Raw genomic sequence first — 27,987 nt, forward strand, 5'->3', positions numbered from 1 at the left:
ACAGTGTGTTCTGTATGCCAGACCCTGTGGCTTGTAGCTGTATGAATGGATGGATGGGAACAGAATGTAATCAAGGTAAGCTTTGGGTTGTGTATACAGTGTGTTCTGTATGCCAGACCCTGTGGGTTGTAGTTGTATGACTGGATGGATGGGAACAGAATGTAATCAAGGTAAGCTTTGGGTTGCGTATACAGTGTGTTCTGTATGCCAGATCCTGTGGGTTGTAGCTGTATGACTGGATGGATGGGAACAGAATGTAATCAAGGTAAGGTTTGGGTTGTGTATACAGTGTGTTTTGTATGCCAGACCCTGTGGGTTGTAGCTGTATAACTGGATGGATGGGAACAGAATGTAATTATGGTAAGCTTTGAGTTGTGTATACAGTGTGTTTTGTATGCCGGACCCTGTGGGTTGTAGCTGTATGACTGGATGGATGGGAACAGAATGTAATCAAGGTAAGCTTTGGGTTGTGTATACAGTGTGTTCTGTATGCCAGACCCTGTGGGTTGTAGTTGTATGACTGGATGGATGGGAACAGAATGTAATCAAGGTAAGCTTTGGGTTGTGTATACAGTGTGTTCTGTATGCCAGACCATGTGGGTTGTAGCTGTATGACTGGATGGATGGGAACAGAATGTAATCAAGGTAAGCTTTGGGTTGTGTATACAGTGTGTTCTGTATGCCAGACCCTGTGGGTTGTAGTTGTATGACTGGATGGATGGGAACAGAATGTAATCAAGGTAAGCTTTGGGTTAATACAGTGTGTTCTGTATGCCAGACCATGTGGGTTGTAGCTGTATGACTGGATGGATGGGAACAGAATGTAATCAAGGTAAGCTTTGGGTTGTGTATACAGTGTGTTCTGTATGCCAGACCCTGTGGGTTGTAGCTGCATGACTGGATGGATGGGAACAGAATGTAATCAAGGTAAGCTTTGGGTTGTGTATACAGTGTGTTCTGTATGCCAGACCCTGTGGGTTGTAGTTGTATGACTGGATGGATGGGAACAGAATGTAATCAAGGTAAGCTTTGGGTTGTGTATACAGTGTGTTCTGTATGCCAGACCCTGTGGTTGTAGCTGTATGACTGGATGGATAGGAACAGAATGTAATCAAGGTTAGCTTTGGGTTGTGTATACAGTGTGTTCTGTATGCCAGACCCTGTTGGTTGTAGCTGTATGACTGGATGGATGGGAACAGAATGTAATCAAGGTAAGCTTTGGGTTGTGTATATGGTGTGTTCGATGCCAGACCCTGTGGTTGTAGCTGTATGACTGGATGGATGGGAACAGAATGTAATCAAGGTAAGCTTTGGGTTGTGTATATGGTGTGTTCGATGCCAGACCCTGTGGTTGTAGCTGTATGACTGGATGGATGGGAACAGAATGCAATCAAGGTAAGCTTTGGGTTGTGTATATGGTGTGTTCGATGCCAGACCCTGTGGGTTGTAGCTGTATAACTGGATGAATGGGAACAGAATGTAATCAATGTAAGCTTTGGGTTGTGTATACAGTGTGTTCTGTATGCCAGACCCTGTGGGTTGTAGCTGTATGACTGGATGGATATATAGGAACAGAATGTAATCAAGGTAAGCTTTGGGTTGTGTATACAGTGTGTTCTGTATGCCAGACCCTGTGGGTTGTAACTGTATGACTGGATGGATGGGAACAGAATGTAATCAAGGTAAGCTTTGGGTTGTGTATACAGTGTGTTCTGTATGCCAGACCCTGTGGGTTGTAAATGCTTGACTGGATGGATGGGAACAGAATGTAATCAGGGTAAGCTTTGGGTTGTGTATACAGCGTGTTCTGTATGCCAGACCCTGTGGGTTGTAGCTGTATGACTGGATGGATGGGAACAGAATGTAATCAGGGTAAGCTTTTGGTTGTGTATACAGTGTGTTCTGTATGCCAGACCCTGTGGGTTAACTTACCAAACATTCTGGTTAATTTAGCCTGAATCTAAACAGAAATTATTCTAAGACCAGTAAATTAACCAGAATATCAATTTCTGGTTAACAAATTAACCAGAATATCAATTCTGGTTATTTAATAAACAGAATTCATAACCTGAATCCAATTTCAGGCTAAAGTCTAAGCTTGAAAAAAGATATTTAGCCAGATTTTGTATTCTGGTTAAAACATTAACCAGAATGAAAAATATGGCTATATATTAGCCAGATTTGGTATTCTAGCTAATTATTTTTCAGGCTAATTATGGTCACATGATATTAGGTCATAGGTCACCAACTGTAAGGAAGCAGAATACTGTATAGGCTCAGAAACTGCCACAAATTTTGAAAAATTAACAGTTTAAAGGGTATTTTAGGGTCTTTTAACAATGTCTAGTTGATGGGGAGCATACCAATTATGTCTGTGGAAGGAAGATCAGCTGTTCGTAAGTTTCAAAGTCTATATTTTGTTGTTCTTTTTCCCCAGGAAACATTGCCTATAAAGGTTGTTGAATTCAGCAGACATGCATGTATTATGCATGTATCATTTATTTGTAATAATTATGTGGGTTGATGCTGACTGACCCAGGTGAAATGTGTTACTGAATGTTGTTGGGGTGTTATGCTGATGTCTTGGGGAGGTTGTACTTTGAAGTGGGGAGGGTTATTTAGAGAGTTCAAATATGGTGAGTTGTCATTGGGAGAGTTCAAATAAGGTTGTCACATCATAGTGGTACGTTTGTATTGGTTTTAAAGTTGGGATGATTTTTGGGCAATGTTGATGTATTGGGGATGTTTCTACTTTGAAGTGGGGGAGGGACATTGTAGAGTTTAAATGTGGTGAGTTTTCACCTTCACCAAATTTGAAGTGCTTTGGTAAACTTGGGGTGTGGTGTGTTCTGTTGATGCATAAATTGGGAGTGTTTGTATTTACAATGTACAGTTTTGAAATGGGAGGTGGGTCATTTGGAGAGTTCAATGCACCAGGATGAGCATTAGTTATCACCTACACTACACCGAATTGAAAGAGTTATATCCGGGATCATATTTTGTAAAGGTTGCAATGTGGTATATGTCATGTTCATGCCTTGGGGATGTTTGTACTTTAAAGTGGGGGGAGGGTCATTTGGAGAGTTGTCACCTTCTGCATATTGGGAGAGTTGTGTAGTAATGTTAGGATGTGGTTTGTAAACATAAACTCTTCCAATATGCTAAAGGTAGCTATACATATTTGAACTCTCTAAATTACCCTCCCCACTTCAAAATAGAAACCTTCCCATTACATTGGCATAGCACACCACATCCCAACTTTACAAACAAAACTTCCAATATGCTCAAGGTGACAAATCGCCACTTTGGAACTCTCCAAATGACAACTCACCATAGTTGAACTCTCCAATTGACAACTCGCCATATTGGAACTCTCCAAATGACAACTCCCCATATTTGAACTCTCCTAATATCCCTTCCCCACTTCATAACACCCCAAGAACAACACTTTTCACCTTGGTGTATTCCAGTGGCGTAGCATGGGTCATCCGATGGGGGGGGGGGGGTGGCACCGACCATGATTGGGGGCACCGGGTCTGATTGGGGGCACAAGCTGTTTTTGCAATCGATTGGGGGGGCATGTGCCCCCCGTGCCCCTATGACGCTATGCCACTGGTGCATTCCGATCATGGCAATTGGGGGAATTTCAATCTATATCATGCATGAGGCTAAAGTAGAGAAGTTAAAATTCTGGCTAATTTGTTCTGGCTAAAATTTCAGGCCTGACATTAAAATTTCTGGCTTATCTCATTTAAATATTTCGGCCCTTTTTCTGGTTAGAATCAGGCCTGATTTCATTTCTGGTTAATATTTCTGTCTAATATTCTGTTTAATAATTCTAGCTAAAATTCTGGCTAATTTTTTCTGTATAAATCTTTCTGGCTAAAATTTCAGCCGTAACATTTCTGGCTAATCTCATTTAAATATTTGGGCCCTTTTTCAGGTTAGAATCAGGCCTGATTTCATTTCTGGTTAATATTTCTGGCTAATAATTCTGTTTAATAATTCTAGCTAAAATTCTGGCTTATTATTTCTGGTTAAATTTTTGTGGCTAAAATTTCAGGCCTGAAATTAACATTTCTGGCTTATCTCATTTAAATATTTCGGCCCTTTTTCAGGTTAGAATCAGGCCTGAATTCAGTCATTATTTCAGGCCTGATTTCTAGCTGAATTCAGGTTTAATTCAGGCCTGACACTTTGGTAAGGAATTGTAGCTGTATGACTGGCTGGATGGGAACAGAATGTAATCAGGGTAAGCTTTGGGTTGTGTATACAGTGTGTTCTGTATGCCAGACCCTGTGGTTGTAGCTGTATGACTGCGTGGATGGGAACAGAATGTAATTTCTTGCTCTCTGCGGGGCCCTTCCGTTCTGGTCCCACTTGGAGCATGTTCCCGAAACGTTTGGGCTGCTGGGTGTATGTTATTAAGGAAATTAGAATCTGGAAATTGCAAAATGTAGGGCAAAATTGCGCCATTTTGTGGAAATAGCGGAATAAGCGCAATTATCACTTGAATGAGGAGGTAAAGTGAAAATCTGAAAATTGTGTCATTTAGCATAAAATTGCGCAATAATTTTTTTTGAAAATAGCGAATAGCGCAATTATCACTTCAATAAAGAGGTAAAGTGAAAATTTGAAAATTGGCGCAATTTAGCGCAAAATTGCATAATTTTTTGATAATTGCGCAATTTTTTTTGAAAATAGCGGAATAGCGCAATTCGTCGTCCGTATTCCATAGTGGCGTATAGTGGGGCCCGAATAAACAACTTTTCGAGAAAATCGGGTTTGAAGAAATGCCAATTTAAAATCGAGTTGTGTAAATCAGACATTCATTATATTTTGTAAATGATGTGAAATTTCTGTAGTAAACTAAATAGATTTTATTGTTATATATTTTTCAAAAGAAATAAATACATACTATTGCTGGCAAACTGACAATAAAACTATCGTCACTATGGAAAAGCGAACAAAACGCAATACCCTAACCTTACGTTAACAGACGCCACCTCGTCGCCGTGTAATCCCTATGACGTTACTTTTAAAGTCGTTCAGTATTCCATAGTGGCGTATAGGTCCGATCACGCGTGCACGCCACTATGACATACGATGTTTTTCATTTTGCCGATATTTCATAATTATAAAATGTGTATAAAAAGTGGCGTATGGTCGATACGCCACTATGGAATACAAAAAAATGACACTTTGTAACTATTCTCCTCTTTTAATTAATTAATTACTAATTAATTAGCTAATTATGACTGATGAGACTTAGAAAAAATGAAAGAGAACATCATTAAAAACATATGTGCCAATTTTCAAAAAAAATGATCAAAAATCACTATACGCCACTATGGAATACAGCCGACGAATTATCACTTCAATGAAGAGGTAAAGTGAAAATCTGAAAATTGCGCAATTTAGCGCAAAATTGCGCAATTTTTTGAAAATAGCGGAATAGCGCAATTATCACTTGAATGAAGAGGTAAAGTGAAAATCTGGAAATGTGAAAATTGCGCAAGATAGCGCAAAATTGCGCAATTTTTTTGAAAATAGCGGAATAGCGCAATTATCACATGAATGAAGAGGTAAAGTGAACATCTGAAAATTTGCAATTTAGCGCAAAATTGCGTAATTTGGTTGAAAATAGCGGAATAGCGCAATTATCACTTCAATGAAGAGGTCAAGTGAAAATCTGAAAATTGCGCAATTTAGCGCAATTTTGATGAAAATAGCGGAATAGCGCAATTATCACTTGCATTTTGTGAAAGTTTCATAATTGCAATGTTGACTTCATAATTGCGCTAATTTCAAAATGGGGTTGATAATTGCGCTAATTTGAACAAGTTATTATCATAATTGCACTATTTTCATCATAATTGCAACGTTGAGTTCATAATTGCGCTAATTTCAAAATGCAGTTGATAATTGCGCTAATTTCAACAAGTTATTGTCATAATTGCGCTATTTTCATTGAGCATTGTGAAAGATTCATAATTGCAATGTTTAGTTCAAAATTGCGAAAGTGAACATCTGAAAATTGCGCAATTTAGCTTAAAATTGCGTAATTTGGTTGAAAATAGCGGAATAGCGCAATTATCACTTCAATGAAGAGGTAAAGTGAAAATCTGAAAATTGCGCAATTTTGCGCAAGATTGCGGAATTTTGATGAAAATAGCGGAATAGCGCAATTATCACTTGCATTTTGTGAAAGTTTCATAATTGCAATGTTGACTTCATAATTGCGCTGATTTCAAAATGGGGTTGATAATTGCGCTAATTTGAACAAGTTATTATCATAATTGCACTATTTTCATCATAATTGCAACGTTGAGTTCATAATTGCGCTAATTTCAAAATGCAGTTGCTAATTGCGCTAATTTCAACAAGTTATTGTCATAATTGCGCTATTTTCATTGAGCATTGTGAAAGATTCATAATTGCAATGTTTAGTTCAAAATTGCGCTAATTTCAAAATGGGGTTGATAATTGCGCTAATTTGGAAAAGTTATTATCATAATTGCGCTATTTTCATGGAGCATTTTGAAAGTTTCATAATTGCAACGTTTAATTCATAATTGCGCTAATTTCAAAAGATGGTTGATAATTGCGCTAATTTCAACAAATTCTTATCATAATTGCGCTAATTTCAAAGCCTCACATTGATAATTGCATATTAGCAGTCAGTGTTGCTATTCTGTGTTAATATCGCTATTGTCAGTTCCAGCGCCTTTATGGACCCTGTGGTTGTAGCTGTATGACTGGATGGATAGGAACAGAATGTAATCAAGGTTAGCTTTGGGTTGTGTATACAGTGTGTTCTGTATGCCAGACCCTGTTGGTTGTAGCTGTATGACTGGATGGATGGGAACAGAATGTAATCAAGGTAAGCTTTGGGTTGTGTATATGGTGTGTTCGATGCCAGACCCTGTGGGTTGTAGCTGTATGACTGGATGAATGGGAACAGAATGTAATCAATGTAAGCTTTGGGTTGTGTATACAGTGTGTTCTGTATGCCAGACCCTGTGGGTTGTAGCTGTATGACTGGATGGATAGGAACAGAATGTAATCAAGGTAAGCTTTGGGTTGTGTATACAGTGTGTTCTGTATGCCAGACCCTGTGGGTTGTAGCTGTATGACTGGATGGATGGGAACAGAATGTAATCAAGGTAAGCTTTGGGTTGTGTATATGGTGTGTTCGATGCCAGACCCTGTGGGTTGTAGCTGTATGACTGGATGAATGGGAACAGAATGTAATCAATGTAAGCTTTGGGTTGTGTATACAGTGTGTTCTGTATGCCAGACCCTGTGGGTTGTAGCTGTATGACTGGATGGATAGGAACAGAATGTAATCAAGGTAAGCTTTGGGTTGTGTATACAGTGTGTTCTGTATGCCAGACCCTGTGGGTTGTAACTGTATGACTGGATGGATGGGAACAGAATGTAATCAAGGTAAGCTTTGGGTTGTGTATACAGTGTGTTCTGTATGCCAGACCCTGTGGGTTATAAATGTTTGACTGGATGGATGGGAACAGAATGTAATCAGGGTAAGCTTTGGGTTGTGTATACAGTGTGTTCTGTATGCCAGACCCTGTGGGTTGTAGTTGTATGACTGGATGGATGGGAACAGAATGTAATCAAGGTAAGCTTTGGGTTGTGTATACAGTGTGTTCTGTATGCCAGACCCTGTGGGTTGTAGCTGTATGACTGGATGGATGGGAACAGAATGTAATCAAGGTAAGCTTTGGGTTGTGTATACAGTGTGTTCTGTATGCCAGACCCTGTGGGTTGTAGTTGTATGACTGGCTGGATGGGAACAGAATGTAATCAAGGTAAGCTTTGGGTTGTGTATACAGTGTGTTCTGTATGCCAGACCCTGTGGGTTGTAGCTGTATGACTGGATGGATGGGAACAGAATGTAATCAAGGTAAGCTTTGGGTTGTGTATACAGTGTGTTCTGTATGCCAGACCCTGTGGGTTGTAGTTGTATGACTGGCTGGATGGGAACAGAATGTAATCAGGGTAAGCTTTGGGTTGTGTATACAGCGTGTTCTGCATGCCAGACCCTGTGGGTTGTAGCTGTATGACTGCGTGGATGGGAACAGAATGTAATCAAGGTAAGCTTTGGGTTGTGTATACAGTGTGTTCTGTATGCCAGACCCTGTGGGTTGTAGCTGTATGACTGGATTGATGGGAACAGAATGTAATCAAGGTAAGCTTTGGGTTGTGTATACAGTGTGTTCTGTATGCCAGACCCTGTGGGTTGTAGCTGTATGACTGCGTGGATGGGAACAGAATGTAATCAAGGTAAGCTTTGGGTTGTGTATACAGTGTGTTCTGTATGCCAGACCCTGTGGGTTGTAGCTGTATGACTGGATTGATGGGAACAGAATGTAATCAAGGTAAGCTTTGGGTTGTGTATACAGTGTGTTCTGTATGCCAGGCCCTGTGAGTTGTAGCTGTATGACTGGATGGATGGGAACAGAATGTAATCAAGGTAAGCTTTGGGTTGTGTATACAGTGTGTTCTGTATGCCAGACCCTGTGTCGCCCCACATTTTTGTGGGCTGATGGTGATATTAGAGACATCAGAGACTTATCTTTTTAACCTGCACCGATCACATGATATTCCCCATGGGGTATTGCCCAGGGTATACATCTGGCATTCACCAGTGGGTACAGAGGGACTGTAAAGTCAGCATTCATACGCAGGAGGCAACCAGGTGAAATCGGTGGGCCATGTGCAGCGGTCATCCTTGTGGATCTGCTGGATGGGCACAACTTTGAAATGCAGCCTGATTGTTAAATAAGGTCTGCATGATCTTGGATTATATAGCAGGTATTATGATAAATTTTGGCTGTAGCTCACAGGAGTGATATTTCCTGGCAGTTGGTTATGAGACTAAAGTCTCTTTTTGGGGTAAATAAACATTGAGGAGGCTGCAGATGGCCCCCTTATTAAAATTCTTTTAATTTCTGATTAAGGTGGCTGTATCGGCTACGGTGTCATGCTCAGAATTCCTTGAAAATGATATAGGATGTGTGTATTTATGAGAAAACCTTACTTGCCATGTTTTTATTTTTTCCAACAAAGCGTTTTCGAGTTACGCAATTTTTTGTCATCTCAAAATCCCATTGAATTACTACAGGGAAGGGCTTTTGGCACTTTGCCAATTTCTCAAAATAGCAAAATTTTTGAAAACAAAGATTTTATTAAAACTGATTTTTCTCTCCTTTATAGCAGTTGTATATAAAAGTTTTAAGTTTCATTTTGCTGCCAATATATCACAGAATAATACAAACTAAGTTTATTTTCTGACTTAGTGTTACTTAAGTATATATTTAACAGGAATGTTGGTTCTTTTTTATAATTTTTTGATTTTTTCTAGAAACACTAAATTACCTAAATTCTAGGATTTTTTAGCCAACAGGGAAGGGGGCTATGGTTACCAAACTTTCAGGGATGGTAAATAAGATTAATATCTAAATTCTCTCGTCAGTTTTTTCCAATTAAGTGTTTCTATTTTAAGCTACAGTGTTTTGAACATTCCCTAAAATTAAAAATGGAAAAAATAATTTTTTTCAAAAAGTAAACACTTTATCCAAAAAAACTGACGAGTGAATTTAGGTATTAAGCTTATTTACTATCCCTGAAAGTTTGGTAACCATAGCTCCTTCCTAAGTGGGCAAAAAAAATCAAAAACTGTCAAAATTAAGGGAATTTTCAAAAATACATAAGAATTGTTACAATTCTTATAAGACTCTTAAAATAGGTGGGGAAAATACTTTTCTTTGTTATGTTAAAGATTTAAATGAATAGACCTGATTGATCAGACACAGGAGCTATTTTTCTGCAAGGGTGTTGTATCCGAGGCAGCTACCTTAACCCTGTTGTACTTGAAATGCTCCATTACCAATGGTAAGACATGTGACACCTAAAAGTAATGTGGTTATTGATACTTCACTCGTGCATATTTAGGTCTGATCATGAAAGCAGAAGTTTATACTCTTTACCTGAAGTTAGGATATCTGTGATGATTTTACAATACATTATTTTATTTCCCACTTTGCATAACCCAATTACAGAGTGTCCTGCAGGGTCGTATGGAGCTGGGTGTACACAATTCTGTAAGTGTCAAAGTGGATCATGTGACAGGTTTACTGGAAGATGTGATGATGGAATATGTCTGTCAGGATGGTCTGGTGACAATTGTCAAAGTGAGTGTTAAACTTTAATTACAAGCTTTCTATCTAGATATAGAAATGATACTTACTTGAATACAAACTATATAAAGATAAATGCTGAATTTGAATTTTTGAATATAGCTGTCCACATGCAGCAAGTCCATAAGGTGATACTTATAAAAAATAAATTAATTAAAATTTTAAAATGTCATTCCAGATGTTCAAACAGTATGGTGCATAAACTTGCTTTTATAACAACAAAGTTTTAACCTGTTAAATATGTGCTTGCATTTATTTTCTGGGTGTATAAAAGTTCATCACTTTCACCCAGGTATAAAAGTACGAGTAGACTTTTGCTGGTTAAAGTTGAACATAAAACCGAATTGACTAATATAAATGATGTGGTTATTGCTTGTAGAACAATAATGTTTTGTCTGAAGTATTTCCATGTCATTCCTGGATGCCATTCTATCCATGCACTGAGCTAGACTATGTCATAGTCTATTTTTGATGTTAATCATGATGAAAGCATTCAGTTGAACTCGAAATTATACTGATATTAATTACATCAAAATACTAGTATAAAATTGTTATGAAAAAGTTTATATAATTGTGACGTGTCATGTCAAAAGGAGACACTTTTGGGCAGAGTCGTAAACGGAGATATAGCCAAAAATCTGCCCAGGGATAATTTTTTCACAATTTGGGTTTGTTGCGAATTTGTGATGTTATTAATGTTTAAAATATTGTCTGATAGTTTCAGACCGGAATATAACGGGCATCTTGTATTTTTTGAGACATTTTCCAAGGTAATTCCTACACTCAACATTGTCAATAATATTTTTAAAGGCCGATATCTCAATTTCCAAGTTTATAATACCATAACTTACGAACTCAATATCTTCGCTTAGGAATGTCCGATTTCATTGGGGAAAACTGCGTTGTGGAGCAAAATATCTCTATATTTAAGATATGTAAAAATCTCAAAATTGATAACCTGCCCAAAAGTGTCTCCTTTTGACATGACACGTCACAATTATATTAGTGACAGTAAAAGTAAAGTGTACGTAGGCTTATATTATTGAATGCAACATATCATAATGTCATAATTATATTAGCACTTCAATACTGAACAATTCTGATTTTAGAATCTGCCAGTTTATTAATCGCGAAATTCCATGTTAAAAATAGACTATGGACTTTCAATTTTAAACGGGATTTTGAACGGGCAAAGTCCCTAACACTCACACTGTCAATCATACTTGTTTATCAATCGAATTTAACCGCAAGCAAATACAAGACGCGTTCATGCACTTATTGACGCGTTCATGCAATTACACAACACAAAGGCGGGGTAGGCCACATACTTGTGTACCATGTAGTTATTAATGGTAATGACAGGTACCCACAGGATTTAAACCATAACAAGATCGGGGCGACCAATCACAAGCCAGATCCATTTAAAGATGCATTACATCATGGCCAATTTTAGTAGGCCAGATTTCCGACAATCTCATCCATAGAAGCTCATAGACAGCTGTGTTAAGCATCTCTGACCGCAATCCAAAGTCAGTAGTCCACTTGGGAAGCTAACAAACAGGGAGTAGGGTGACTTATCATTACATCATGGCCAATTTTAGTAGGCCAGATTTCCGACAATCTCATCCATAGAAGCTCATAGACAGCTGTGTTAAGCATCTCTGACCGCAATCCAAAGTCAGTAGTCCACTTGGGAAGCTAACAAACAGGGAGTAGGGTGACTGAAAAGAACAGATGTGAAAATCTATCAATTGTGCACACATTAATTAAACCAGAGTTTTAAGCTTAAATACAATATCCAAAGTATGCACAATGGGCAAGTGGACTACGGGGTAGTCTAGCACTGAGCATGCTGGGTTTAGCATCAGAGGGGCCTGAGGGTTCATGTGTCTGACCAGGGTTTCACTTCCCTGATCTTACCTATAGGAAACCTCTGCTGGCATATAGCACACTGTATACAAGAGACAGGGTACTCTCACACTAAACGGCAGAGGCCCCGGGCAGAGGCATATGGTTTGATGATGTATGTGTTGTGTGGCCATGCATGGTTGTAGGTCTTCATACCAATGGATATAAATGAACAACTGATAGAATAGAAAGTGCACCAGTCTATAGAACCTGAGTACTTGGAGCAAGTTTAGTTCATAATCTACATAAAAATATAATGTAAAATATTATCTATTTTAGTTCCTACAGACACCTGCCCCGTTGGTTACTATGGTGATGAATGCTTGGATAAATGTAACTGTAACAACTGTGACAAGACTACTGGTTGTATAAATAGCCTATGCTATACTGGATCATGGGGAGAGCAGTGTGAAAACCAGTGCAACAACTGCTATAACTGTGACAAAACTACCGCCTGCATGAATAGCGTATGTCATCCTGGATACTGGGGAGAACAATGTCAACTTCAGTGTAATAGTAATTGCAATAATTGTGATAAATCTACTGGATGCATGAACAGCCAGTGTCATACTGGATACTGGGGAGAGCAATGTGACACAGAATGTAATTGTCTGAATGGTGGAGTATGTGACAAAGAGACTGGTAAATTGTGCAATGATGACTTCACCACTTTAACAGTACTGGAAATAACTACACAAACAAGACCAGCTGGTATGCTGAAGACATTAGGATTAACAACAAAATCATCTGGTGGTAATGTTATATACATCCTTTGAATTTTTTTATGATGTTATTTAAATTCTATAAACACAGTTTTATTAAGGGGGTACTACACCCCTCGATAAATTAGTGTCTATTTTTGCATTTTTCTCAAAAACTAATAACACAGTGGTAACAAAAGTTATGTATATTATAGGGGCAAGGAATCCAATTACTACACTGGAATTTCAGTGACCCAAGACTGGCGGTTTGTTATTTATGATAAGAAATAAGGTACCACTAGGATGTACCTCGTTTCCTATCATATATACTTAACCGCTTTTCTTGAGACACTGACATTTCAGTGTAGTAATTGGATTCCTTGCCCCAATAATATACATACCTTTTGTTACCAGTGTGTTATTATTTTCTGAGAAAAATGCAAAAATAGTCACAAATTTACCACAGGGGTGTAGTACCCCCTTAACTCTTTAATCATAAGTAATTTCTCACATTTCTGGAAAGTAAAGCATATAAACAGCTTTGTCAGATAATTACCTTGGAATTTCATTTTTACTCATTTCATGAATTAGTAAGGTATTTGTATTTTGACTAGTTTCTCTACAGCCTAAGACCTGATGATCTGAAAATTAGATATTTGGATTGCTCTTAGAACTTGTACACTGCTCAACTTTAATTAGGTCAAACAAAAAGAGGTTTGGCTCAGAAGGCCAAACGTAGCTTTTCAAATTCACCATCATTTCTATTTGATTCTATGATTTAGTCACGGAGTCTACAGGCTGGTCCTCTACTAATTGTGTTTTGGGTTTTTTGTTGGTGTTTCTTAGCGGCTGAAAAAAATGAAAAGAAAAAATAGTCCCGAACATGCAATGCTGTTATTCCTGAGACAACCCTCTTTTATTCTGGATATAATAATTGAAAAGCACTGTCCCAAAAAGCAATGGAAATTAGCATTTTAAGCCTGCAACTCTATCTTGCTGTTTCAATGTGATAGCAACTAAGCTTTAAGGAGTTGAAATAAATTTTTGAAGAGAAACATTTCAAATTTATAATTACCTTGGTATCGCCTTTGTATTAACTGACGAGAAAATCTTAGACTGACACCATTTTATGGCCAAAATCTTTATCAACGACTTTTTTGGGGTGGTAAAAAATGTGGCATTGTTCATAACTTAGCATGATGATGTTGTGAAATTTCAGTTCCAGGTCCACCAACAAATGTTACAGCGATTTTAGGAGTAACAAGCATCACCCTTGAATGGAATGAGCCTGTGGATTCTAATGGAGACATCAGTTTCTATCATGTATGTTTTGTTAGCAATGTTACAATGTCCTGTCAGCTTGTGCAACTCATTCAGTAGTGCAGCAATATTAGGAGTAACACGCCATAATCTGATGTAAAAAAATCCTTAAAGCAGAAGAAAAATATTTTGGTCAGTTATTTGTGCAAAGGAATTTTTTAATTCAAGCATCTCTGTACTACAATTTATTAGTTGGTTGTTGGTAGCCTATTGTATTTTTATGAAATGTCTAGTTGTCAGTTTATTGATTAACAACAATGGATAGATAGTATCATATGTTTACCATTTGTGAGGCTGATGGTTCATGTTCAGCTGTGACAGAATAAATTAGAACCAGCAATTAAACATCCTCAACATAACATAGCCCTGTTGTGGCATATTTGCCCAAATTCCGAATTTTACCCTCTTCCAATTTTTTCAAGGTTTGCTACTTAAAAATATTTAACTATAGGTTTCTGTACCAGACCAGAGTTTCCAATGCACTATGCTACAGTTCTCTTAAATTTAGGTTTTTCCATTTAATTAAATTATTAAAATAATAACAATGTTCACAATTTCTGTTTAAAAAGGTTGCTTATAGAGCATTTGGAGATACATCATTTGCCAATTTTAGTCAAGATGTCAGAGAAAACATCAACACCCACCACACATTTATCCTACGAGCATTGCAACCAGCTACAATTTATGAAGTGTATGTGTCTGCTGAGAATACATTTGGGAAAGGGGAATCAACATACCGGAGATTTGAGACTTTTAAAGAAAAGATGGATGTTAAAGGTGAGTCATTACACTAATGCATATGAAAGATTTAAAAGTGCTGCATCAAATAATTTTCCTTCACTTTTGTTCTAGAACCTTGCCATCTTCTTGATATTTCACACAAACACCCCAAAACACCCCCCCCCCTCCCCATGACCTACAATGTTCCAACTGCTGACCGTCAATTTGAATCGAAATGAGGTTTACAGAGTTTTACAAGTCAACTGAGACTGCCCTAGCAAATGAAATTTTGTATGTTATTCACAATACATGTGCGAAATGAACCAAGGATATCTGTGGTGTTTCCATGGTTATTGGAGTGTATCCAGGTGTGTGTCCTCATTTGATGGTGTGTACAAATACACACATACGCACCCCCCTACACGCTGGAAGATATTGTAACAGAGACTTGCATTTTTGTCTTGATCATTAATAGGTCCAGTGATGTCAAGTTCTAGTACTGGTATTGCTGCTGGTGCTTCAGTAGCTGTTATAGTTATTGTTGCTGTTGTTGTGTTTTGTGTCATTAAGAGAAGGAAAGAGCAGAATAAATCCAGTTCACTTAAGGTACGCTTATACATGTTTATCAATGCATTAATACTAACATTATCCTCATATTTCTATTTTTGTTATGTAACCTAATCTTATTTATTAATTTAACCTTAATATTGTTTAAGATAATAATGACAATGGTAAAATTGAGATATAATCAATATTAACATGGTACAAAGAATTATAAATTTAGGAAATTACTCAAGAATGTAAATCACTTAAAAATGCAAAAGAATGCAATTTGTTAACTAAAAGTAATTTAAAAGGACAACTTGTGAGCTCAAATTGTTTCCTTATGGGTTATTAATCAAGGAGCTGTTGGAAACTGCTTATCCCCCCCCCCCAATAACCCATGTAGTTAAATTTGCCAGGATCGAAAGCTCAGGCCATTACCCAAATTTGAATTTAATTAATTGAACATGTGCTATTCCTATTGTTTATCATTTCATTATAATGGCTCGATCTATCTATGATCTTATATCCCTCCCAAGTAATATAATAACAATGATATTATATTAATATTTGTATTTCCATCTTATAACCTTGCAGCAACCTGTAAATGAGGGAAACTTGTTTGAAAACCAAGCATTTAATCCTGACACTGGTGCATATGAAGACCTTGATTTGGATGACCAAGAATATGAAGAAGTGACATCATCACAATGGGACATTGCTTGGGAAGATTTGAATCTATCAGGACAGATACTTGGGAAAGGAAACTTTGGAGATGTGCAGATGGCAAAAGTGAAGATCAGGAATAAATGGATTATGGCGGCAGTGAAGACATTAAAACGTGAGATCTAGACGTATTTATCCTTAGATGCAATTAATTTTTTTTTCATTTATTCACCCTTCACATACTTTACAAGTACTGTTGTTTCAAACAGATTTTTTCCTTCTTGATCACACACTGACAGTTGTATAGACCCAATGAAATAATACTATGTCATCAAAACACTGTACCCCAAGAGATATCCAAAAGAACAATATATCATACATGATTTGAGCAGGTGATTCAATTGTCATTCCAATGCTGTCATTCCATGGTTACAACTGTTCTGGTTGGTTTATTGCATAGGGCCTATAGCTCAAATGCAGCTTTGTATGAGAAATTTTTAATTATTTAACATTTTCTTTGATATTAGTTGCAGTAGCCTGATCAATCAAATTTAAAACCTACCAATGCTGGATTTGTATCAAACTTAAACAGCCCCTGTCTATAAAAATGCTTATATGAATTATGTTATATTGCAGACGGTACACCAGAGTCTGAGAGATCACTCTTCGAAGAAGAGTTCAACACCATGACCAAGATTGGCCACCATCCTAATGTGGTCAACATCTTGGGGTCATGTGAACATGCAGGTATGTGTTGTTTTCACAGATACGATATTAGATATAGCACCCCCATGTGTAACAATATGGGAAATCCAATATATTATTGCCTCATAAGGACCAAAATGTATACCCTGCTGGTACTTTCTACACAGGTTGTAAACTGAATGCAATTGACATTTCAACAAATGAGCATTATCATTGTTATGTACTGGCATTGGCAATAATGCATTACAGCTAAATCACAGCTTGAACACTGTTATACTTTTATTCATATCTTTATCGTTATGTATATAGTATCAGATGATTGATACAAATTTGAATGCAACTTTTTTCTTCTGTATTTTATCTGTACAGGTTCATTTTATGTTGTGCTAGAATATGTTCATCATGGAAACCTGCGGAAGTTTCTTCGTAAATGTCGCAAGGAAAGTAAAGAAGCTGCCAAGAGGGGACAAACTGTTACAGATGTGAGCCCAGATCAACTGCTTAACTTTGCCATAGGTGTGGCTAAGGCAATGAAGCACATCTCTGATTGTGGGGTAAGTATTTGACTGTAGCTGAGGGACCCCCTAGTTGGACTTTGACCCCAACCAACATACGTAAACAATGTATTACCCTAAGTTAACGATTCTTACTACTTTTGATACATGAAGGTATTGAATTAATTTCCCCTACTGACTCTTGTGTGACCATTTGGCACACCCTGAGTCTTGTGTGACCATTTTGCACACCCTGAGTGGGGTCAGTGGTTCTTCTTCCAGTTGGTTGGTCAAAGCATGTAATATAAAGTAGGAGTAGTAGTAGCATTTAGATTTTCATAATATGACTTAACCCTAAAAGACCTTTGACCCCTGTCTGTGAACAATTCTATATGAAGCGTGGGTCAATAACTCTTCTGGCCAAATTGGATGAAAAAGAAATCTTGACAGTGCTTCAGTTTTTCAACCATATAATTTTTTTTTAATGTGTAAATGAAAATACTTGGATTGATGTATGTGTATAAATACCCAATTATTACAGGTTTGATTTGTTGCTTGGTTTGCTGTGTTTTAATCATCACGTTTAGCAATTGAAGCATGGATTTGTATATATTAAATCATAATGCCTTATATAATCAGAGAGTATTATATTTGGTGTGTTTATTTGCTTTTATTTGTTTCCTTTTTGCAGATAATTCATCGAGACTTAGCAGCCAGGAATGTCCTGGTTGGTAGAGGCTACACACCCAAAGTGTCTGACTTTGGTATGTCTCGTGAAGAAGATGTGTATGTACAAGCTTCATCGGTAGGTATTGGTTTCATATCTTGGTAATATCGTAAGACTTAGCAGAAAGGAATGCACTGGTTAGTAGAAGCTACATACCCGAAGTGTCTGACTTTCCCGGGCTGACTTTGCCATGCTTGTGAACATGATGTTTATGTTCAAGCTTCATCAGTAGTAGGTGTTGGTTTCATATCTTGGTAATATCTTAAGACTTAGCAGCAAGGAATGCACTGGTTGGTAGAAGCTACACACACCTGACTTTGCCATGGCTTGTGAACATGATGCGGTTTATGTTCAAGCTTCATTGCAATAAGTTGGCTGATGTCAATGAAAGGGATAAACAGTAATGTAATTTTGAGATCCAACATGTTCGACAAACTTAACAAGATATGAACATTTTTGTTCTTATAAACCACAACCGTTTTAAAACTTTTGGTTTGTAAGTTATTTTAAAGTCAATATTCAGGAATTTCCTTTTACTTATTTTAATCCTTTACAGCGTCGTGTCCCAACCAGATGGTTGTCCATTGAATCAATGACAAAGAAAATGTACTCTACCAAGAGTGATGTGTAAGTGATTTGTTTGTAAAGAGATCATTAGATAACATTATCTTAGGTCTGCATCCTTTATTTAAGATCCTTGCATGAGTAATTTACATCATTTTACATTCTGCTATGGTGGAGCATTTAGATGGTTTTCGTAATTTATTATTTTATTGTATTTCGCCACTGAGACACTTTAGTAGAGAGGAAGTGATCATGATTTTAACAGCAATAGCAGCTGTTGCACGGATGAATGAGCTCTAGAATGGAAAACAGGAGTGCACTGGTTCAATCCCTGCAAGTGTTTTTTTTTTTACTTGATCAGATCAGTTTGTTATATTAGCAGTTCGCCTTAGCTTCCTTTTCTGTCTAAATGATTAAATTATAGTTATCATCACACTTATCCATTTTAATGGACAACTTATGCTTAATAACATCTCTATCATCATAATTTAAATGCAGATAAAGCAGAAATGGTTCAAAATCATATCACACTGTGTGCATATGTGGCATTTGATAATCAACTTTTGTCATATTTTATTTCAGGTGGTCATTTGGCATCCTGCTTTGGGAAATTGCTACATTTGGTAAGTGAACAAAACTGCAGAAAATAACATACTTTTCAATTTTTGTGTGAAAAAACACAGAATTTATATTTTTGATGAATGTACTGGTATTACGATGGTAACAAATATTTTTTTGACAAGTATAATTATGAATACGGCAATGATAAATTATGTTTTGTTTGACTTCATGAATCAGGTGGTACTCCCTACTCGGACATGAAAACCAGCAACTTGGCCTATCGGTTGACAGATGGATACCGAATGCCAAAACCTGAAAACTGTGAAGGTGATATGTAAGTTATAAAAAGATCATGGGAATAGAGAGAGAGAGAGAGAATCAGGTGGTTCGCTGAAACTCGGCCTATTACCGTACTGACTCGAGTATAGTCCCACCCCGTTTTTGGGTGAACATTTTTCAAAATTGGGGGTGACCTATACTCAATTTCAACAAAAAAAATTTATTTATTTTATTTTTTTTTTTTAAGTTTTTTTTTCGGTTTTGTAGTGTCCCTAGACCTAGACCTAAATGCTAGGATCATTCATGGTTGACCTAAAAAAAAAAAAAAAAAAAAAAATTCAAGATATTTTGTATTTTTAATATGAAAATTGATCATTTGTTTTCATGCTATACTCTTTTATTATTTTTCAAATGTATTAAAATTCATTTGATTTTGAAATCATTAATAGACTATGACATGAATACCAAGTATCAATTTTCATATTAAAATACAAAATATCTTGAATTTTTTTTTTTTTTTTTTTTTTTTAGGTCAACCATGAATGATCCTAGCAATTAGGTCTAGGTCCTGGGACACTCCAAAGCCGAAAAAATAAATAACTTACAAAAGAAATTTTTTTTTTTTTAATTTCTGAAATTTTTCGAAAATTTGGGGTGGGACTTTACTCGAAGGTGGGACTATACTCGCGTCAGTACGGGTACTTTAGATTTAGATATACACTGTATGTCAAAACTTGAGAATTGTATGATGATATGTGAGTTGTAAAAAGTGTGTGAGAGCTAGGGAGGGGAGGGGGAGGAACTTTGACGGATCCTGTTTAAAAACATTTACCTATCTGTGGATTTTGTTCAATTTGAACAATTCACTGGTTGTTTCATCAGACTGGCAACTCATTAAATCAGACTGTTCTCTTGTATGGGCAAGAGGAACTGCCAAACATCTTTGACCAACTCATTGCACCCTCTATGGCGTTTCCTGTTGCCCATAAAAGGAAGCAGTCAGATGTGATGAGTTGCTAATCTGATGAAACCACAAGTGTAGTGGTGAAACATCACTAAACTATGAGTAAAACATCATTATTTGTTCAAAATGAACAAAATCCACAGTTTAAATTAACAAGGTTTAGCTACCTGTTCTCATATAAATTAATAAACTAGCATAGTTATATTAATTTGATCCCAGCATTGAAAAGTTTGTCTATTTTGATAGTGTGAGAGTATACATACATTACATTAATGTTAATTTCCTATTTGTTTTTTAGTGTACATGCATTCATATTTGATAAATGCACTGTTAACTAGCAAGTGTATTCTGTTCCAAAAATATCAAAATCTGAATTTTTATGAATTTTTGGGTGCTCTGATCAGGCAAACCACTGGATGGCAGATCATACACCATTATGTGCTTATAATATGACATTTTAATGCTCTGCATGCTAGTCATAGTCTTCAACATAAGAAGTCCCAAATTTTGAGATATTTTCTCAAAATATCAAGAGCTATCTCAAGAACCACTGAACCAATACTAGGCTTGTTTGTACTCATTTTAATGCATTTTTCATGCTGATTCCAAATATGGTCATGAAAATTTACATTTCTGAAATTTTTGAATTAAAAAAAAAAATTGAAACATGTGGTCGGCAGTCGACACCCACATGAAGAGTGTTAAGGTACAACTTGTGTTATTTCTCTGTCCAGGTATGAGCTGATGCTACAATGTTGGCAGGAGGACCCTGATGCTAGGCCTACATTCAAAGACATTGTAAGAACATTGACTGACATGGCAGCTCAGGATAAGGTGGGTTAATTCAAATCAGTGGTGTAGCTACAGTGGCAAGTGTGGGTATGTGCCCTGGGTGGTGTCTTAGGAAGCTAGGGGCATAGGGCGGGCACATCCCATGGGTGCTGTCTTAGGGGAGCTAAATTGACTAATTTAGCGCCCCCTTGATCAATTCTATGTCCCTCCAAGTGAAGAAAGTTCAACATAAATAGTCATTTGAAAGACCATTTTAAGACCGTAATTCAACTTGATTGTAACTAAATTAGTAGTGAGCAAAATTGTTTCAGGAATTGGGAGGGGTGACATTCTGTATCCTTTACTTCAGGCATCAAGTACATGGTGTTTCTGAAAGATTGTTGTCGGAGCTAGTTTAGGTTCCTTTACTTGTGAGGATAAATATGCAAATTGAAACAGAGAAACTCAAAGTATGGCATTTTACCAGTAGTGTCCTTTTTAAAGGATCCAATTTACTTACGTTGTTTTGGAAATATGGCGATTTTCTCAAAATTTATAATACACCATGTATATGACTAATTGATGCCATATGGGGGTGTGTGTGTGTGTGTGTGTGTGTGTGGGGGGGGGGGTGACAGTTAACGTCCATGGACAAAAACCAAAATTGTCAATATTTATTATTGGAATTTTAGTCTTTGGTCCACTTATGTCCATATCTACTTGCCCCATCCTTCTTTGCTTTTCCTCACATACTAATGCTGTTTTTCAAATATTGAAAGCAAAGTTTTACCATAGAACTGGTAAAATGAGGGAACAAAGAATATCATAGAGAACTTATTCTTCTAGTTTAGAGTATTAATATGATGCTTGGGAGCTGGGCTTTTAACACAGTATTAATCACGTTTATAGTGGATATGATTTGATCACAACTATCATACGTGTTGCTAAATTTACGACTACTAGTACTATTCAATAATTACCATCCTCTAACTATTATTTGCAATTATGTTTTGTGATTTTAGGCATTAACCATTGAGAGGGGGCGGGCAGGCCAAAAACTATTTAAGTCATTATTTGAATGTTTTAAGTTTAGCTTCTGTAAATTGTAGACAAGTTTCCCTGATGCCAATTTCAAAAGTCTTACAATGTGCAATGTTATTAGTACACTTGTCATACTGGAGAAACTAAATTATATTGATTAGGAGGTTTAATACACCACTACAGAGCACCTGCCTGGCTTGTATGGATTTACATTTTTATTTGATACAAAAGTATTATCAGCTCTGGCACCAGCTATATGCTGAGGGAATTGTGTGTTTGATTGCTCTTTAAACCGGGTTGACTCGCCAAAGTCTTGTCCAAAGTCCAGAGAACTCAGAGATGTCCTGCAACAAGGAAAGGAAAATTGTTTACAAAGTCATCTTCAGGGGTGCTTATATTATAAAAGGGTAAAATGAAAGCCACTAACTTGACTGCACCTGTGACCTACCAATAAATATTTAAAAAAGTTCAAACGAAAAGACAAACCTAAGATGGGTGATGATGTTAGGTTGGGAAACCATAAGTAGAAGGACTCGCTTTCTCTTGCTGCTTCAAAAAGTTTGCTCTTGTTTACAGAGAGAAGTACATTGTGTTGCAAATCTTATAAAGAGTGAAATGAAAGCTTTGAAGATGGGCTGTACTGCTGATCTACCAATGAATTAATCTTCAGAAAACTTACTGCTGTTCAAGAAGCTCCAAATCACACTGGTTCTTTAGCCTCTACAGCTCAGGGTGAATGCAGGATTGTTAGGGGAGGGCTGATTTGGCATATATATATATATATATTTTAATTTGGAATATATATTTTATTCTGTTTTGTAATTGTTTTCTTTTTTTGGGTGGGGTGGGGGCATGCACTGGGTTTTCTTCTATGTGGATCCGCCCCTGCAACTGCTCTCAACTTTGGATGGCTTTGGGGCTTGTTTTCTCTTGTCACTTTGTTGCCGGGATGGTGTTTCTACTAAATTCCCAGCGAACACAAAACTTTTTACAGAAAATATTTAAATGTCAGGTTATATAAAGGCTATAAAACGTTTTAATAGCATTCAAAAACATTATTGAAAACCTGCTGCAAATGTTGACAAAAAAATTTGCAAAAAGCTTTGCCAAAAAATATTTTACAATAACATTTTCAGAACATTTAAAAAATGTTGTAGTTTTTTTCATATAAAACGTTTTCCTGCCCTTTATATAACCCAACATTTAAATATTAAAACGTTTTGACCAAAACCAAAACGTGTTTATAACACATTTATAACATTTAAAAAATATTTTTGTTTTTCCTGGATCCCAGATTCATAACTTTAATGTTTCTAGCCCATCGGCTTTTAAAACAGTGAACTTGATGGCTCCCACCTTTCACAAGTTTATAAAACATCTTTTTTTTTTTATTCATGACATAAACACTTTTTTTTTGGCATTAATAATACCAAAGACTTCAGTTAACCCAGAACATTTGAGAAATGGATTCCTGATCAGGGAATGCAGTGGAAAATGCTTGCCTCTGATGTTTTTAAAAGCTCACATATTTTGGTAAATAAACAAATTACAACAATCTGATGGATCTTCTATAAATGACAAAGAAGTGAAAATTGTGCAATTTAGAGTTTGGTTTTTACTGAGATTACTAATTTTCATAACCTCATATCCAGCACCTGCTTGCTTTCCTTTCTTATGTTATATGGACCCAAAGTAGCCAAATTGCACCATATATGTTGGGTTGGTTTGGTTTGGTTTGGTTTGTAAACCTTTCACTGAAAAGTAATTATATCTACATTCTTGAAGGATATGCATTTTGCATATATTTCTTGAAGGAGATGCGTTTTGCATATATTTCTGATGTTGACTGTGTATCCACTGAAAAAGCAGCAGGGAACCAAGGGAGAACAGTGTCAGTGCATTAATTAGTCACCCTAGGTTAAATAAAAAATAAATAAATAAAGCAATCTTATGTTAATTTCTAAATTGAATTAATAAGATAAAATTTGCTTATTCAAGACTTTATGTTGATTTTGTTTTTCAGATCTACATGTCAACTCACTTTTATGAGAACCACAAATATGCTGCAATAAGTCTGGAAAAAGATGATAAATAGGCCTAGGCTTACAGATACATGGAAACAACTGGAATAAGATAAAGAAATGATAAATATTGTATGGATACAATTCTGATAATGTAAATAGCATAGTAAATCAGATAAATGAATACAATTCTGATAATTAACATAAACTAAATGAAAAATAGACATATAAAGCTACTGATAATGTAAAGTAAAATATAGATGAACTATTTACACAGACAACTGAAAACCGCAGTGGAAGAAGTGCCTAAAGGCACAAATTTTGTTGTAAGAAAATGCCCATAGAGGGGGAGTACTTCTATGTTTTTATTATCGGTGATGTGCCGACAAATGGGTCTGTTTTTTACAACAAATCCCTAGATTTAGGTTTAGATTTTTCACAACAGAAAATCCCTTGACATGGAATTTTAAAACAAATAATTCACCAAAAATATTCCAAAAATCGTGGTAGATTTATACCAAAAAAATCCTTCGAAATGGGTTCATGTTTAGAAAAAAATTGTCCTGAAAGAAAATAATTTAGCAGTTTTTTGAATAACAATAATTACCCTTAGAAATGGTGTAGGGTTGTGAATCACGGGTGACACACCCCATCAGAAAATAATTAAGTACCCTCAAATGAAAAATGAAGGCCTGGATCAGAAATGTACTTAACTCTCTCTACCTGTGTCACATTCATTTATGCCTGTAAGTAAGCATGGCTGTTTGTGACTAAGTCCAAGGGACAGTTTTGTACCTTCATTTTGAACAGAAATAATCAGAAATTGGTATATTTTTGGGTCTCCATTTTGTTAAATTTGGTATATATTTTTTTAAGTCTTCAGTTTGATTTGTTTAACTTTTTGTGAGCACTTGGGCACTTCATACAGACTTCAATTAACATGGATACTATTAATATACACTCTTACCAAGAGGACTACATATTTGGTTAGCACTTTCAGATATGACAGCTTATATTTTATGTTAAATATGATATAGCATACAGCTGTAAAAAATGTATAGTAAATATTTGAATTGCTGATGCAATAATATTATGTAATCATACATTGTATAACCAGTATTAAAGGGGTATTTTGTGATTCATTCTTTTAGGGTATGGTTAAATAGATATCTGCAAAATAAGCTTATTTCTTAAATTTCAGTTGATGCAGACATTGACTATAGAAGTTACACATAAATGCATGTTGTAATTTCTGGCTTAGACAGAAAGAAAAGATCAATTGGACGATATCTTTGTCTAACAACCGAATCTGCAAGAAAGATTATGTACACAGACATAGGAGGTTTCTGATGGGGGGAAAAGTTTATGAGGATGTGGGTCATGTGTGCCCCCTTTAAGCAACTGAATGCATGAATACAAAACCCACCCAAGTCCAGGGAAAGTGATTTTGAGATAACTAAAAAATTGTATCATTTCAATTCCTTTAGTTAGATTAAACTGGTAAATACGGCAAGTTTTACATGCAAATGAGTGGGTTAAAATGTATTAGCATTTCAGGGATTTTGTGGGGTTCATTTCGTATGCCGGACTTGGGGATTTTTTTTAATTATTGTATTTTTTACCCTTTGCTCTCAGTCTTTTTCTTGTTCTGTGCAAATTCAGCTTCATTTGTGGATTTTTTACCACTTATTTCATCATCACTGTTACTATCACCTCAATTTTTGGTTTTTGGATTTCGCATGCTGAATAGACACACACAGAGGGTGGATTTGTGTTGTTCTTTTATACATATTATAGGCCTATGTATAAGCAACAATTTCCCATGCTCAATTTGGCCAAAGTATGAACTTGGATGGGTTTTGTATTCAGGTATTTAACTGTATTTACTCAATAAAAATATATTTAGACTTGTCATATGCATAAACAATACCATATACAATAAATTATACATACAAATCGTATCAATAGGGTCAAATTCAGCATTAAGTGTTAGCTTTTTAAATATGTCCTTTATACAATATTGTATCGCATCAACTGTGAGATTTGAATATTTTGTGAATATCCAGGCATGGTCAGGTAACCATCTTATTTGTGATTGTTTCAGTGTTATTTGGTATTTGGTTATGGTGTAATATATCAACCACAATTCCATGTTGTGTACTTTTGAACACTTTTGAATGACATCTTAATTCAAAATTTTGCTTACAAAAATCTTTAAAAGAAAATAAAAATCTTAAAAAAAACTTGTTCCGCATTATTTTTTGAAACTACAATGGGGTTTGAGACATAGCATTATTTTTTTAGCCCAAACGTGGTATAAATGTTTTGTCTCCATTACCTGCAATTAAAACAATTAAAAACCACTCTACACCAATTTAAATAAACAGATGAGCTGGCCATCCTGGTGTTCAAAAGGACCCCAATGGGATTAACATATTAAAGAGGTTTTTGGGGTTATTTAGAGTTGTTAAATAAATCAAGTCAAAATGACAGCTCACCAAGACTCACTTAATACTAGTAGGCGAAAAATATAAGATTCATAACACTGCGTATTGATATAGAATGGCATGCATGCAGTTGAATGCAGCACTTGCGCTAGTTTTGCTTTGTGAATACGTGACTAGAATTAATTGATGCGCACAGTTACAAAAACTGAATAATTTTTGCCTATTATAAGCCAACAAAAACTTTAGAAGAGAAGCATGGTGAATGACTTAATGACTTAAATCATTAAAATCTGCAAAGGCCCATTACCAACTCCAGAAAAATACATCACATACCAATATTTTGGGATTATACAAATATTATCCTGTTTTCAAATGAAATGGAGCCTAATCTTAATGCTTTAATTGTAAATAATTTAATGAAAGTAAAATTATAATATTTAGGAAATTACTTTTATTGCCAGTTTGCTCCAAAGACTAAGATTGGTCTATTCATGTGTTAATTTTTGTATATACATTTTTTAATCCAAAACAAAATGCTGTATTTTTCTTAGGAGTAATCCTGGGGCCACATTGAAAGTTATAATAACACAATCAATCTGTTATCCTACAAAATTCAAACTCAATATTTCCAACACAAAATCCAAACACACTGATAGTAATGCACTATGTTTTAATAAAAAAAAAATTATGACCGGATCAAGAAATCATAATTTTGTGGTCTGATCTATAAAAGATATAAAATTGTCATCCCTGGATGCTCCATTTCAGGGATGATAATAACCAGGCCCGCAGTAGTAGCCATGGAGGCGAGCCTCATATCCTCAATCTACTCCCAGAGTCCACCTTGCCAGGCAAATGTCCCTATTGGTACACCCAAAATGGCTTCAATTGGGACTCAGTTTTGAAGAAGAAAAAAAATGTTCCGCCATCCCTGGCATTATTGTATATAAATATGTAAGAAATTATTATTGATGTTTACTCAGGATTTACACCAGATGTATCTAGTGTAAAACAGTATATTCATATATAAGAATTAAAAATCATAAATTCATAAATGAGTAGTGTTTTCATTTAGTATCATGTAAGCAAGATAAAAGTTGTATTTTACCAATAAAAACCATGGGAAAATATGGTAACTATCTAGTGCCTTGGCTAGAACTTGAGATTTGCCTCTTATTTGATTACAATTGTGACTCTAACCCTAATAGTGGCCTTTAATCATAGCCCTATTAATGCTGACCCTAACCCAAACCCTAATCCTAACCTTTAACCCTAATTTTAACAGATATCCCTGAACTGTAAAATGTTGTTGGTTATTAAACCATAATCAGTGGC

The 27,987-nt window shown here is 36.0% G+C and overlaps 1 protein-coding gene across 2 annotated transcripts; it reads left to right on the forward strand.

Moving 5' to 3' along the window:
- The first annotated feature begins 180 nt into the window (after positions 1 to 180).
- Positions 181 to 27,815, forward strand: LOC140146691 (angiopoietin-1 receptor-like). Of its 2 annotated transcripts, none has more exons than XM_072168595.1 (15): positions 181 to 265; positions 10,083 to 10,214; positions 12,408 to 12,881; positions 14,049 to 14,152; positions 14,719 to 14,926; positions 15,345 to 15,475; positions 16,010 to 16,253; positions 16,715 to 16,825; positions 17,153 to 17,337; positions 17,969 to 18,082; positions 18,561 to 18,631; positions 19,151 to 19,191; positions 19,367 to 19,463; positions 21,107 to 21,206; positions 24,208 to 27,815. In XM_072168595.1, the coding sequence occupies exons 1-15, from the start codon at positions 205 to 207 to the stop codon at positions 24,277 to 24,279; spliced, it is 2,145 nt and encodes a 714-aa protein (XP_072024696.1). In that variant the 5' UTR covers positions 181 to 204; the 3' UTR covers positions 24,280 to 27,815. The 2 variants fall into 2 exon arrangements, with proteins under 2 accessions (XP_072024696.1, XP_072024769.1); XM_072168668.1 differs by lacking the exon at positions 181 to 265 and adding an exon at positions 6,816 to 6,883.
- Positions 27,816 to 27,987: the final 172 nt, after the last annotated feature.

Source organism: Amphiura filiformis, chromosome 1, assembly GCF_039555335.1.
Source record: "Amphiura filiformis chromosome 1, Afil_fr2py, whole genome shotgun sequence".
In the NCBI taxonomy this organism is placed as follows: Eukaryota; Metazoa; Echinodermata; class Ophiuroidea; order Amphilepidida; family Amphiuridae; genus Amphiura; species Amphiura filiformis.